The 12,781-nt window shown below is 38.0% G+C and overlaps 1 protein-coding gene across 1 annotated transcript in view; it reads right to left on the reverse strand.

Annotated features, from left to right (window-relative positions):
- The window catches only part of DOCK4 (dedicator of cytokinesis 4), a 392,180-nt gene that overhangs the window by 69,417 nt on the left and 309,982 nt on the right, over positions 1–12,781 (reverse strand). The window contains exon 32 of the mRNA XM_081957434.1: positions 5,179–5,264. Coding sequence (XP_081813560.1) covers positions 5,179–5,264 — 86 coding nt within the window. The remainder of the gene's footprint in view (positions 1–5,178; positions 5,265–12,781) is intronic.

A 12,781-nucleotide genomic window follows, 5' to 3' on the forward strand; every position in this document is an offset into this window, starting at 1 on the left:
CCAAAAAGTGGAATTCTACTCCAGGAAGCATTGACAAGGTAAATTGATTTTTTAAGGTTAGCCAACTCCAACTCAACATAAACAGAAATATGTTTATACTTATGTGTGTGCCTATATGTGCGTTTGCATGCAAGTGTGCATATACAGACTCACACAGAGAAAAAAACGCAAATAGCTATCTATCTATCAATCATCTATCTATCTATCTATCCATCCATCCATCCATCCATCTATCCATCCACCCATCCAGCTATCATTTGCAGAGAAAGAGAGAGGAAGAGGTTATACTCAAAAGAGCCAGGATTTTATTATATACCAATCTACTGTACTTCACTAAACTTGCATTTTGGCATCAAGAGAAAAATGAAAAAAAAATTACCTAGAAGACAGCATTTTCCATCTCACTGCTCCTGTTCGATGAGATTTCAAATCTTCTCAATGTAAGATTCCCCCCCCCCCCATATTTCAACCCAGTAGTTCTGCACCCACTCAATTTACTGCATTGTAACTGCCACAGGAAAAGGCTTTTTCTGGGATTTTTTAAAAATATACTTCCTTTGGTGTTATTTATGCATATTAATTTCATTTATTTAACCATTAAATAATTTACAATTTCTTGATGATATACAGTACATTATCCCAATTTCCTTATTTTCCTGTTCTCCAGAACAAAGAATAAATACAAAAGTCATAGAGCCATAACTAATACACACAGGTTTATTCAATAATTAAATAATAGATATCAGAATACTCTTTCCCCAAATGTTTATACCCAAATCCATATGCATGCATGTTTACCTATTGTACAGCTTGAGATAAGTGTGTTCTGCATATATCTTCTTGATTATTGCTTTCCATATTACAAGATAGAGCCCTGAATTTTTAAATTATCAGACAAAACATGTTTTAAGCATGAAACAGGGTCATTGACTCAATCAGCTACACTTTTTGAAATTATGTGGAAAAGTTTTAAAATATTATACTAATAGGTGTATGTTTTATACAAAAGAAATTCTAGTATACTAGATCAGGGAGAAATGTTAATTGTCATGCTCATCTCAAGTTATATAGCTAATAAAAAGAAAAATTGTCCAACTTTCAGTTCAACTATTATAAGGCTTATATTTATCCAGTAGGTTCCTTTCAAGTAGTGATAATGGTAAAAGCAGGCAAAAATTCTAGACTCATTTGCAGGGTGTAGTAAGAAACCCCTCCCCCACCCTGAATAAACATCAAAGCATGAGTAGCAATGGATAAATGTCTATGGCAAAGTAGCATGGCATGGCAAACTAGTAGAAATAAAGTATTATTTTCTTCATCAAAATGGTAATAGATAACAAGAGACATTATGGAACTAACAACACATAAGTGCTACTCATGCAAACTAAATTATTGCAAGTGGAATCATACAAAGTTCACCAATGCATGAAAAGTGAGCTATATATAAATTTCTACATGTGCAATATAACTTCCATCACCATATGCTAATATACTGTAGTATATTGCAGTATATACTATCCAGAAGCTGCTAAATAGCTTTCAGATGATCCAAAGCTATCTTGGGTTTTGTTGAACTTAACTCTGATGTGCCAGCAACCAGAAACCTAGTTTAATTCTAATCCAGTAAACACCAAAAGTCTGCTCCTGTGAATGAATTTCACAGTTACCGGTGTATGCTAAATAAAGGAGTGAAAATATTTAGGTGCTGAGGAGTAGATTTATTGTTTCCTTTTGTAGCTAAACAAGTAGGTCTGTTTTCTGGAAGAAAGGATTTAAAGACTGCACAATTGACTGAATTCCAGGATTTGTTTAAAGAATGAAGTAGGACTATTGGAAGTTACTTCACATTTTATATTTCAGATTATTTTCCAGGTCCCTGTTTCTTTGAAGCTTGAGCTATTCAGTAATTTTCCAGGCCCAGGAGCACATTTAGACTATTGAGATTATGTCATAGGTGCTTCCATGAGATTGTTATGGCACATAGCTTAAACATGAAAGAAAGCTGTAAATTTATTCTTTTCATAATACTATATACATCATCCTCTGGTCTCAATTCTCTCTACAAGCCCTAATTATCTTTTTCTTCTTTATCTTAGCAAGTTGACACTGTAATCATCCATTATCTTTATTTTTTAAAAAAATGCCTGAGATTATCTTCAATAGCAATAGCACTTAGACATATACAACTTCATAGTGCTTTACAGCACTCTCTAACCAGTTTACAATATCAGCATATTGATCGTTTTACTGACCTTGGAAGGATGGAAGGCTAAGTCAACCTTGAGCTGTCAAGATCGAACTCCCGGCAGCAGGCAGGAGCCTGCAATACTGCATTCTAACCACTGTACCACTACGGCTCTAGATCTTATGCCTTGTTTTGTAGTATGCCTTATTTTTTTTAAAGATTATTTTTTTAAAAAAACTGGGGAAAGGAAAGCCAAGAGGTATCTATATGAACACTATTGCTCTTGGATACTGTTTGTTTGCACCTGGTTCAGCCTAAAATATTTGAAGGCCTATAGATTAGGAAAAATCATGGAATAAATCCCAGGAAATGTATTGTCTAATATTTATAAATCTGCCTGGGGAACTTCAGAAAATACATATGGGCCATGAAACGTGGATATAAAGCAGTACACTTTTTGTGGAAATGATAAGGAATTAGGAAACTACCATAAAAAGATTTTCAGATCTGAAAATTTCTCTATGAGCAAACATTAAAAATTGCTCAAAGTGAGAGAGCATCTTGAAAGAGGAGGTTATAATCATATTAATTATAGCCTTACCTCAGGAGGGAGGGAGGGAGGGAGGGAGGGAGGGAGGGAGAGAGAGAGAGAGAGAGAGAGAGAGAGAGAGAGAGAGAGAGAGAGAGAGAGAGAGAGATTTGGTGGATGTGTGTGGAGTACATTTTCAAGAATTCATTCAAGGCATTCACATTCATACAGCAATCTTTAAAAGATAATACTTAAAGTAAATATTCATAACAAAAGATCTTTTCAAACACAAGACTTAATTACCTCAGGCAATATCTAGACAGAAGTCAGAGAATGGCATATACCAGCTTTTTTAGCATTCTGCGAAACATATCATGAGCGAAAACTTCCATCTCATGTTTCATTATAATATGGTTTATTCTATATTCCTCTAAACCTGTTTCTGAAGATTGTTTGCTTTTTAAATACCATTCCTTGCCTTTAGCACTAATCCTCTTACAATTCACTGAGTACACACAGAGCATATTATACAAAAAACCTAGTTTGAACAATTACCGTAGGTGTTTATTCTCATGTTGGTTACAGAAACCAAAGGATGGTTGAGTGCATGACTTTGTATTTCCCTGCTTTTAAATACATACAAATAGTAAAAAAAAGATGAATATTTAAGCCCTTTGATTGATAGCTAATTGTACCCCTATTTGCCTGGATGTAAGTTTCTGATGCTGATTTTTGTCTTTTTTTTTCTCTTAAACTCTGTCTTCTTGGGGTTCACCTGTGGGGTACTGTACTTGCTAAGGCCTTTATATGAGCGTATAATTTTGAGGCTTTTCATGCTGCTTCTCAAACAAAAAAGGGCTTCATCTGAACAACTTACCAGAAGTCAACAATTCAGCACCAATATATATTTAACATTTTTATTCAGAAAATATTACCAATCAAAGTCTGTACTTAGTACCAATTGAAGAACACATTGTTTGGTATTTCATCAGATGTATCTGATGACTTTCCAGGCTCCTTAAATAAAACCTGCCAAATAATTGATAACTACAATTTGATAAGATTGTGATGCAAATTAAGTACCATTCTTTATTTTTATCCAATTCTTTATTTTTTAATACCATGTATAACATATGTTTCTGAAATCAACCAAAACTTTTAATGTGCATGAATGACCTTAAATGGAATTATTTTGAACTGCATGATTATAAAATCTGGACAGAATATAAATATTAAAAAATGTTGACAATTATCCAGCACTTTATGAAACTATCCTTTTTAAAGCACATAATTTGAGTTTACCTTAATTTACAACACACTATTATAGATGTTTATATAAATAAATTCCAAATTGGCTATTCACAAAGATAGTGGATAGTAGGTATTATGGGGTATATTCCAACAGAGGAACGTATCAGTGGATTCAGGGACAAACTGTAGAGTTCTAGGTACTCTTGGTTGTTTATTCACAGGTGTTTCATTATCTAACTATCGTAGGTAATATCATCATTACCCAACTTGCACTGATGATGTTATCTAGTTAGATAATGAAATGCTTGATGGCAAACAACCAAGAGCTGCACGCTATTATATGTGCTTCTTGTTTGATTAATCTGTATATAATATACATTCTGATAAACAGTTTTGATTGCTGAGGCTTTTAAAGTGTTCCTTAATTCCACCCATCTTAAAATTTTGAAAACACATTATTACAAGTTTTCTTTTTGTTCCAAATATTACAGTTTTAAAATCCAGACGTTTGTTGTATGACAATCGTTGTGGGAATTACTACAATACAGAGATAGCAAACCTACAAATATGACACCCCTTTCAACCAAAAATTAAAATGATATATTATTAATATATTTATTAATATTTCTGCAAATTCTATTCCTATATTTTACTATAAAAGATATGTTAATCTAAACCATTGCAAATGAGCAGATAAATGTACTGTATATGCTTAACTCCAGTGAAATCAATGTTGAATCGAATTTTTACCTGTTTCAGTTTTAAGACAGATTGAATACACATATTGCCCTATACAGTAAGTGTCCAAAAGAAATAAATGAATTTAATTTGATCTCATTGGCTAATTTAATTATGTATAGCAATTGTTTTGCGTTGGCATGCTAATACTTTTTAAATGTAAGTAACAAAAAATCCATAAAAGCTGATAGTGTTTGTAACTTTATTACACTGAGAAATGTTCTGAAAAATGCTTTCTTGAAAATAGGCATTTCACTTTAAAATAATAATTATTTAGCATCTTAATAAGTACTGTATATTCTAGTTCTAACAATTAAAGAAATACCAGAATTACTGCTTTAAATGGAAAGAAATTCCTTTATCTCCCACAATGTAAACATTATATACAGAGGAAGTATATTTCTTTACTCATTTAGACAAATATTCTTTGATAAAAAAACTGTCAAATATTTTTTAAAATACATTTATTACTCACATACTGTTGAAGAGCTCTCTGTAAGTTTCATCACCTTTTCCTTCTGACATCAAGCTATCCAATTTGTCAATCAGTTTTGCTTCCACCTGTAATAAACAAACAAAAAAAAGTGTTAGAGGTTTTAAACCAAACCAAGATAACATCTAGAGGAACAAGTATTTTCTAGAAGTATGTTCCTTTCATAATGGTTAGATTAAGAGTTTTAAAAGCCAAGGGAATACATTACGACATTATTTTGTCTCTTTGTAGAATTGAAACAATTTCATAGTAATAATCATATATAATACATATATTATAATGTAAATAATATAAGCTGGCTGTAAAATGTTGGCATTTCCAATTCTTGAGACAGCTATTTATGCAGACAAACAAACAAGCACAGAATATCTAAGCCCCCTGCTTGGAATCCTCCCCATGTCTACTAATAACAAAAACACATTGCATATGCCTCAGCATAAAAACCTTTTCAATCGCTCTGGTCATTCTTTCATCATTATTATAACCTGTATTTCTTTCTATGATATTTAATAGTCTGATACTACAATCTAACCCTATTCTCCAAAAAGCTTGGTGAGAATAATAAAACAGCAGAATAACTGAGTTGAAGGAACCTTGGAGGACTTCTAGTCCAACCCCCTGCTCAGGCAGGAAGCCCTATGCCATTTCAGTTATCCAATCTCTTCTTAAAAACCTCCAGTGTTGGACAGAATGGGACCTTCCGGTTCTCACCCTTGGCCACGCTTCCTTCACCTCCAGCCTCCTGCCTCAGCCCATTTACAGCCAGCTTACTTCCTCCACTGGCCGTCCACCTTGCTCCCTTTGGTATGGCCCATTCGCTGAGATACTGTTTGTTCTGGGCCTTTGGCCACATGGGACAATCAGCTGCCACCCAATCGGGTGACAGGCAGAAGCTATGGTGCTTCTGCCTGCCAGCATGCAATGGGCAATAGGCAACCACAGAAGCTATGGAGCTATGGAGAAGCTATGGAGAAGGTGCAGCATTTGGTGGCAGTCAAAAGGTAGATTCTGGCCTAACCGTAGTTTTAATCTTCAATCCTTCTGGCTGGTATTTTAAATTTTTGGGGGTAGACCTTTTAAGCTGCTTTTAACTTTTATTATTATTGTACAGGCTTTATATTTAATCGGTTTTTAAGGGGTATCTAATATTTTCTACTGTGTATATGGTTTTTTAGCTGTTGTCTGTACACCGCCCCAAGTCCCTTCGGGGAGAGGGGGCGGTCTATAAATTCAATTAATAATAATAATAATAATAATAATAATAATAATAATAATAATAATAATAATAATAATAATAATAATAATAATATGCTGACGGCCTCAGGTGCAGGGGGAAGCGTCTGTGAGAAAAACCACCCAGCTCAGAATACACCAAGGACCCCACACTTCAACCCTTCCTACAAAGATTCTCTTCTGTTCAAACCTAAGAATGTTTTCTAACAAACTAGAAATGGTTTGTTTAATTATGGCTTAGTCTGCTCTCTGAACCCAATTATTGTGGTTTGTTCAGTAATTGTGCTGAAGCCAACAATGATTTGGCTTGATGTGTGAGTCCACCTAAGCTGTCCCGGAGCAGAAAAAAAATATTTTGAAAAGGGACTAGAAATCAAAAAGGAGCAATTTAAGTTACAGGCCTTTGCGGATGATCTAGTGTTTGTGTTAGAAGATCCTATAAAGTCTGGTACAAAACTCATTGAGGAATTGACAGAGTATGGGAAAATAGCGGGTTTAAAGATAAATATGACAAAGACCAAAATGCTGACTAAAAAAAGCGAAAGAGGAGTTAACAAAGAAATTGGGTATCCAAATTGTCAAAAAATTTAAATATCTTGGTATACATTTATCTGCGAGGTGTGTGACCATCAAAGAAGATAATTATACTAATTTGATTAATAAAACTAAGAAAGATCTAGAAAGGTGGAAAAACCTACAACTGTCCCTGATGGGTAGGATCGCAGTTATAAAAATGAATATATTACCAAAATTTCTTTTCCTATTTCAGAATATTCCCATTAAATTAGAAAAAGGTGTCTTCAGGGATCTGAATCAATTGGTTTTGAAATTTATTTGGCAGGGAAGAAAACCAAGAATAAAACTTAAGGCTATGCAAGACACTAAGGAAAAAGGAGGATTTGGCGTACCAGATTGGGAACTCTATTATACTGCGGCCATGCTAACATGGCTAAGGGAATGGATAATGCTGAGAAATAAAAGATTACTCAAATTGGAAGGCCATGACCTCAAAGCAGGCTGGCACGCCTTTCTCTGGTATGAAAAAGGATCTGCACACAAATATTTTAGTAGACATTACATCAGACAATCTCTGTTACTAATATGGAACAAAATTAAACATGACCACTATACCAAAATACCTATTTGGCTATCTACAATGGAAGCATACATACACCCAAATTTAATCAATATGGAAAATATAGTCACATAAAAAGAGTTATTGAACAGACAGGGGGAGCTCAAAACTAGATCAGAATTGACATCACTAGGAGTACAAGTAGAATGGTGGTCTTATTTACAGATACAATCAAGTTATGCACAGGATAGGAAGAACGAAGGTATTGCCAAAGACTACACAATATTAGATAAACTTTTGATACAGACAGAAAATAGACTGATCAAAGTGCTGTATAGATTCTTGTTGGACTATAAGCTAGAGGAAGAACATGTCAAAGAAACCATGGTCGCCTGGGCGAAAAATTTCAGTTACAATGTGGAATTGGCTAAGTGGAAAAACTTTGGATACTTAATCAGAAACTAACATTGACTACGGCGTATAAAGAAAATCTTTATAAGATGTTCTACAGATGGCATCTCCCGCCAGCACGGCTTTCCAAAATGTTCAAAAATCTGGCCCCAAACTGTTGGAAGTGTAAAAAAACAACAGGCACTTTCTATCATATGTGGTGGACGTGCAATGAGGCAAAAAAATATTGGAAAATGATTCAAGCATGGTTAGAACAAATGGTGGGAGAACAAATTGTGTTTAAACCAGAAACTTTTCTCCTAGGCATAATACTGGAGGGGTTTAAGAAAGATACACTTTATCTAATTATACATATACTAACTGCAGCGCGCATAACCTATGCACAGTATTGGAAAAAAGAAAATACACCATCAGAGCTAGATATAATCAGAAAAGTGTTGGCCTGTGCAGAAGCAGATAGGCTCACTCTTGAACTTAAAAATAAAGGGGAATCAGAATATTTTGAGGTATGGAATAGATTTTATGATTGGTATAAGACAAGATGACAAGACTGGAACAAATGTATATATTGTGATTGGACAGAAGGATAGACAATGTATTAAGTAGTTTAATTGTTAATGGTTGAAACTAGCTGTATATAATGTGAATGTATGATCACTCCGACTCCGCGGTATTGCATTGTTTTTAAATGTAAAAATAATAAAAACATATTAAAAAAATATTTTGAAAGACGTCTTCTAATTCTTAGGGACTAGCATCATTCTTTTTTACTTCTGATCCCTGGGGAGATATCTGACATCACTGGTCTTGGGATGCATGTAGTCCTCAATTTATAACCATACATTTAGTGACAGTTTGAAGTTACAACAGCACTGAAAAAAAGGGATTTAGGATCATTTTTTACACTTACAACTGTTGCAGCATCCCCATGGTCATGTGATCAAAATTCAGATGCTTGGTAACTGACTCCTATTTATGATGGTTGCAGTGTCCCAGGATCAGGTGATCCCCTTTTGCGACCTTCTGATGATCAAAGTCAATGGGGAAGCCAGATTCAGTGATTCACTGAACAACTGGAGCAATTCACTTAATGATGGTGGCCAGAAAGGTTGTAAAATGGAGCAAAACTCATTTAACAACCAACAATCTTCACAACTCCAGCGGTTCACTTAACAACTGTGAACAGAAAGGTCATAAAATGGGGCCAAACTCACTTAGCAACAAACAACTTTCACAACTGCAGCAACTCACTTAACAACAGTGGCCAGAAAGGTCATACAATAGGGCAAAACTGACTTAACAACCAACAACCTTCACAACTGAACCAATTTACTTATCAATGGGGGCCAGAAAGGTCATACAATAGAGTGAAACTCACTTAACCAGTAACAACATTCACAACTGCAATGATTTTCCTGTTGCCGGTTGTGAAATCTGCAGGAATTCCATGCTGACCCGAAAGTTTGTTACAGGCCAAGATTGATTGTTTAAATGAAAACCCTGATTTGGTCGGAGGGTGCTAACCCTTCCCTTTCCTTTAGCGCCACGTTCAGCTGAAAGCTTGTTTGCAACCGACCTGCGATCTGCACGATGTCGCCTTTCGAACTCCAGGCGAGCATTTGGAAAGAACACATAGCCTTGGTCGGGCTGTGGAATGCGGTCAATTCACCTTTTTCCAAGCCTGACAATTATGGTTGGCCTGATGCCTAAGTCCTGGAGACGAAAAGGAGGGGGAGAAGGGAGCCACACGGATTAACCTGTGCTAAGCCGGAATAAAATGTTCGTTTATGCAGGATCCAAGGATACCTGTTTGGAAGAAATTTCAGCTAGTTCTCAACTTACGACCACAATAGAACCCCAACTTTATGTTGCTAAAGGGTCTTCCAGGCAGAAAATGTATTTCTTTTACAGGTACTCCTTGACTGACAACCACAATTGAGCCCAACATTTTTGTCTTTAAGCAAGACACTTATTAAGTGACTTTGGCTCCATGTTAAGACCTTTCTTGCCGCCGCCGTTAAGCGAAACTCTGTTGGTGTTAACTTAGTAACACAGTTGTTAAGTGAACCCTGACTTCCTGCTTGTTGGAAGGTCGCAAAAGGGGATCCCACCATGACCTCGGGACATGGCGATAGTCATGTGTATGAATCAGGTGCCAAGTGTCTGATTTTTGTTCCTGTGACCACAGGGATACTGTGATGATTGTAAGTGTGATACATTGTCTTAAGTCTTTTTTTTCAGTGCTGCTGTAAGTGAATGGTTGTAAGCCAAGGACTATCCATTCAGTTCATTTAGTGATCATTGAAAGGTACCACGAAGAAAGTGACTTAAAACCAGTTTTCACACTTATGACCATCACATTATCCCTGTTGTCACGTGATCACAATTCAGATGTCTGGCAACTGACTCATATTTACAATGGTCACAGCATCCCAGGGACATGGGATCCCCTTTTATGACCGTCTGCCAAGCAAAATCAACAGGGAATCCAGATTCCCTCTAATTTAATAACTGCATTGATTCGTTTAACACTCTTAGCAACAGGGGCTCAATTGTGATCATAAGCCAAGAACTACCTAGAAAAGAAATAAAATTGCAGCCCAAAAGACTCTTTAGCGAGATAAATTTGGGCCTCCATTGTGGTTGTAAGGTGAGGACTATAAAAGAAATATAATTTCTTCCCTGAAGACCCTTTAGCCAGATAAATGTGGGCCTCCATTGCAGTCTTAAGTCGAGGACCAGCTGTACTGAAGTCTAATTTCCTAACCAATGGGTGAAATCTGAGATACAATCCAGGGAAGAGGAGATTTTGATTTCAATGGCATTCATAAGTCCAAATGACACAACAGCATCCTGTTGGATGTCTGCCCATCCTCCTGCCTTCTCTGCTCTCTCAAAAACCCAACAGCTTAATAAAGAAAGGCGATTTCCCACTCGATGCTGCAGTCCATCTCTCTTCCCTGACCTCTGAGCATCTACCGAGTTCTCTAATTCTGTTGGACAGATGGCCGGCCTTGATCAGATGGGATTAATTGTATTTATACCACTTGCTTCAGATGACTGCTTGGCCAGATCAATCTAATTCAGCTTTTCCATACAGTTAGTGCTCCATTATGACCATAAATTGAGAGTAAACTTTATGTTGTTAAGTGAATAATTTGCAAAGCAAATTTGTCCCATTTTCTGTTGTGGCCCAGCAGCGGCCGGCTGAGCTGTTGGTGGACTCTGACAGCGATGACCATTATGGGACTGCTCTGGAGGATGAGGAAGACTCTGGAGGGTGTTTGGAGTCAGAGCAGGGACTAGAGAGGCCTATTGGCTACCAGGTGGCATCTGAGTCAGGGAGCAGTGAGGAGGAACAGAGGGAGGTTGTCCCTGATGTGCGTGTGCATGTGCTGAGAGGAGAAGGGAGAAGCTGTGGAGAAGACATCATAGAAGGACATACGTAGGGACAGCTAGCTACTGTTGTGGCCCCTCCCAAAGAGTTTATAGGTGGAGCGATAGGAGGGGAATCTTTGCAGGAAACAACAGTCCATTTTACTAGCCGTTGAGAAAGCATTCCGTAAGTCTAATCTTGGTTTCTTGAAGATAGCGTTCTAAGCTCCTAGCCAAGGGGTGGTTTTATCTCCGTAATTAGTCGTGGCAGACTGCCAAGCCTGTGTCTGCATATTCATTAGAATCCCGAGACAGAACAGTTTGTTTCCTGCCTTAAAACAAAAGCTGTAAATATCATCACCATGGAGCAGCTACGTGCTGAGAACGTGCAATTTTCGCAACAGGTGGCTATGTTGGCTGCTCAGGTGGCACAGCTCCAAGCTCACCTTTCTCCACCCCCATCTCGGAGGAAATGCCCAGTTGCAGTGCCTGATAAATTCGATGGCAACCAAGCCATGTTTCCACCTTTCTTGGGACACTGCCAGCTATTTATCAGCTTGAGAGCAGAGGATTTTCCCACTGACTGAGATAAAGTGGGGTTTATGATTAGCTTACTCTCCAGCTCCACAGCTCGTTGGATGACGCCACTGCTGGTCCAGGCTAGCCCTTTGCTGGATGACTTCAGGGGGTTCTGTGACCACCTTCGGTTAATGTATGAGGACCCCATTAAGACGGAGACAGCTACCTGATGTCTGAAGACTCTGAAGCATGGCTGGGGTTCCTTGCAGGACTACATCAGTGAATTTAGGCTACTAAGCCAGGATTTGGCTTGGAATGAGGCAGCCCTCATCGACAGATTTGAGGATGGGTTGTCGGAAGACTTGCAGGGTGAGCTGGTATGGCTGGATAGGCCACCGAATTTCAACACATTGGTCCACCTGTGTCTCTGGATTGATGCTCGGTTGCAGAGGCGGGGAATTTGCCACATGTCCCAGGAGAACGGGGTGGTTCCGGCCATGTGTGACACTCCAACTCCACAGGAGGAGCCCATGGAATTAGGTGCAGCCAAACCCCACTCGTCGATAATGGAGAAAGATAGAGGGCGCTTAGGGGGGTTGCGTTTTTATTGTGGGGAACCTGGGCACATGGCAGCTTTTTGCCCCAAGAAGAGACAAGGGGCATCAGTTATGGGACCTACACCCCAGACCCAGAACAATTTGTCAGGAAAGGCCTCCAAGCCCGATCTAAGGGAGACCTTGGCTTGGGTGCGCATCACTTCAGAGCCATGTTCAGAGACAGTGACTTGCGGGCCTCCCCGACACCTGATCCTGGCATCCCGAATAGTCCTGTTCAGTAGCCCGCAGGGGATTCCAGCGCATGCTCTCATCGACTCCGGGGCTACCACAAACTTTATGGATGAGGCGTTTGCGACCAAGTATGCGGCCCCTCTGTGTCTAGTAGATCCTCCTATGCTTGTGGAAACCATTAATG

This window comes from Natrix helvetica, assembly GCF_964273705.1.
Source record: "Natrix helvetica genome assembly, chromosome: 6".
In the NCBI taxonomy this organism is placed as follows: domain Eukaryota; kingdom Metazoa; phylum Chordata; class Lepidosauria; order Squamata; family Natricidae; genus Natrix; species Natrix helvetica.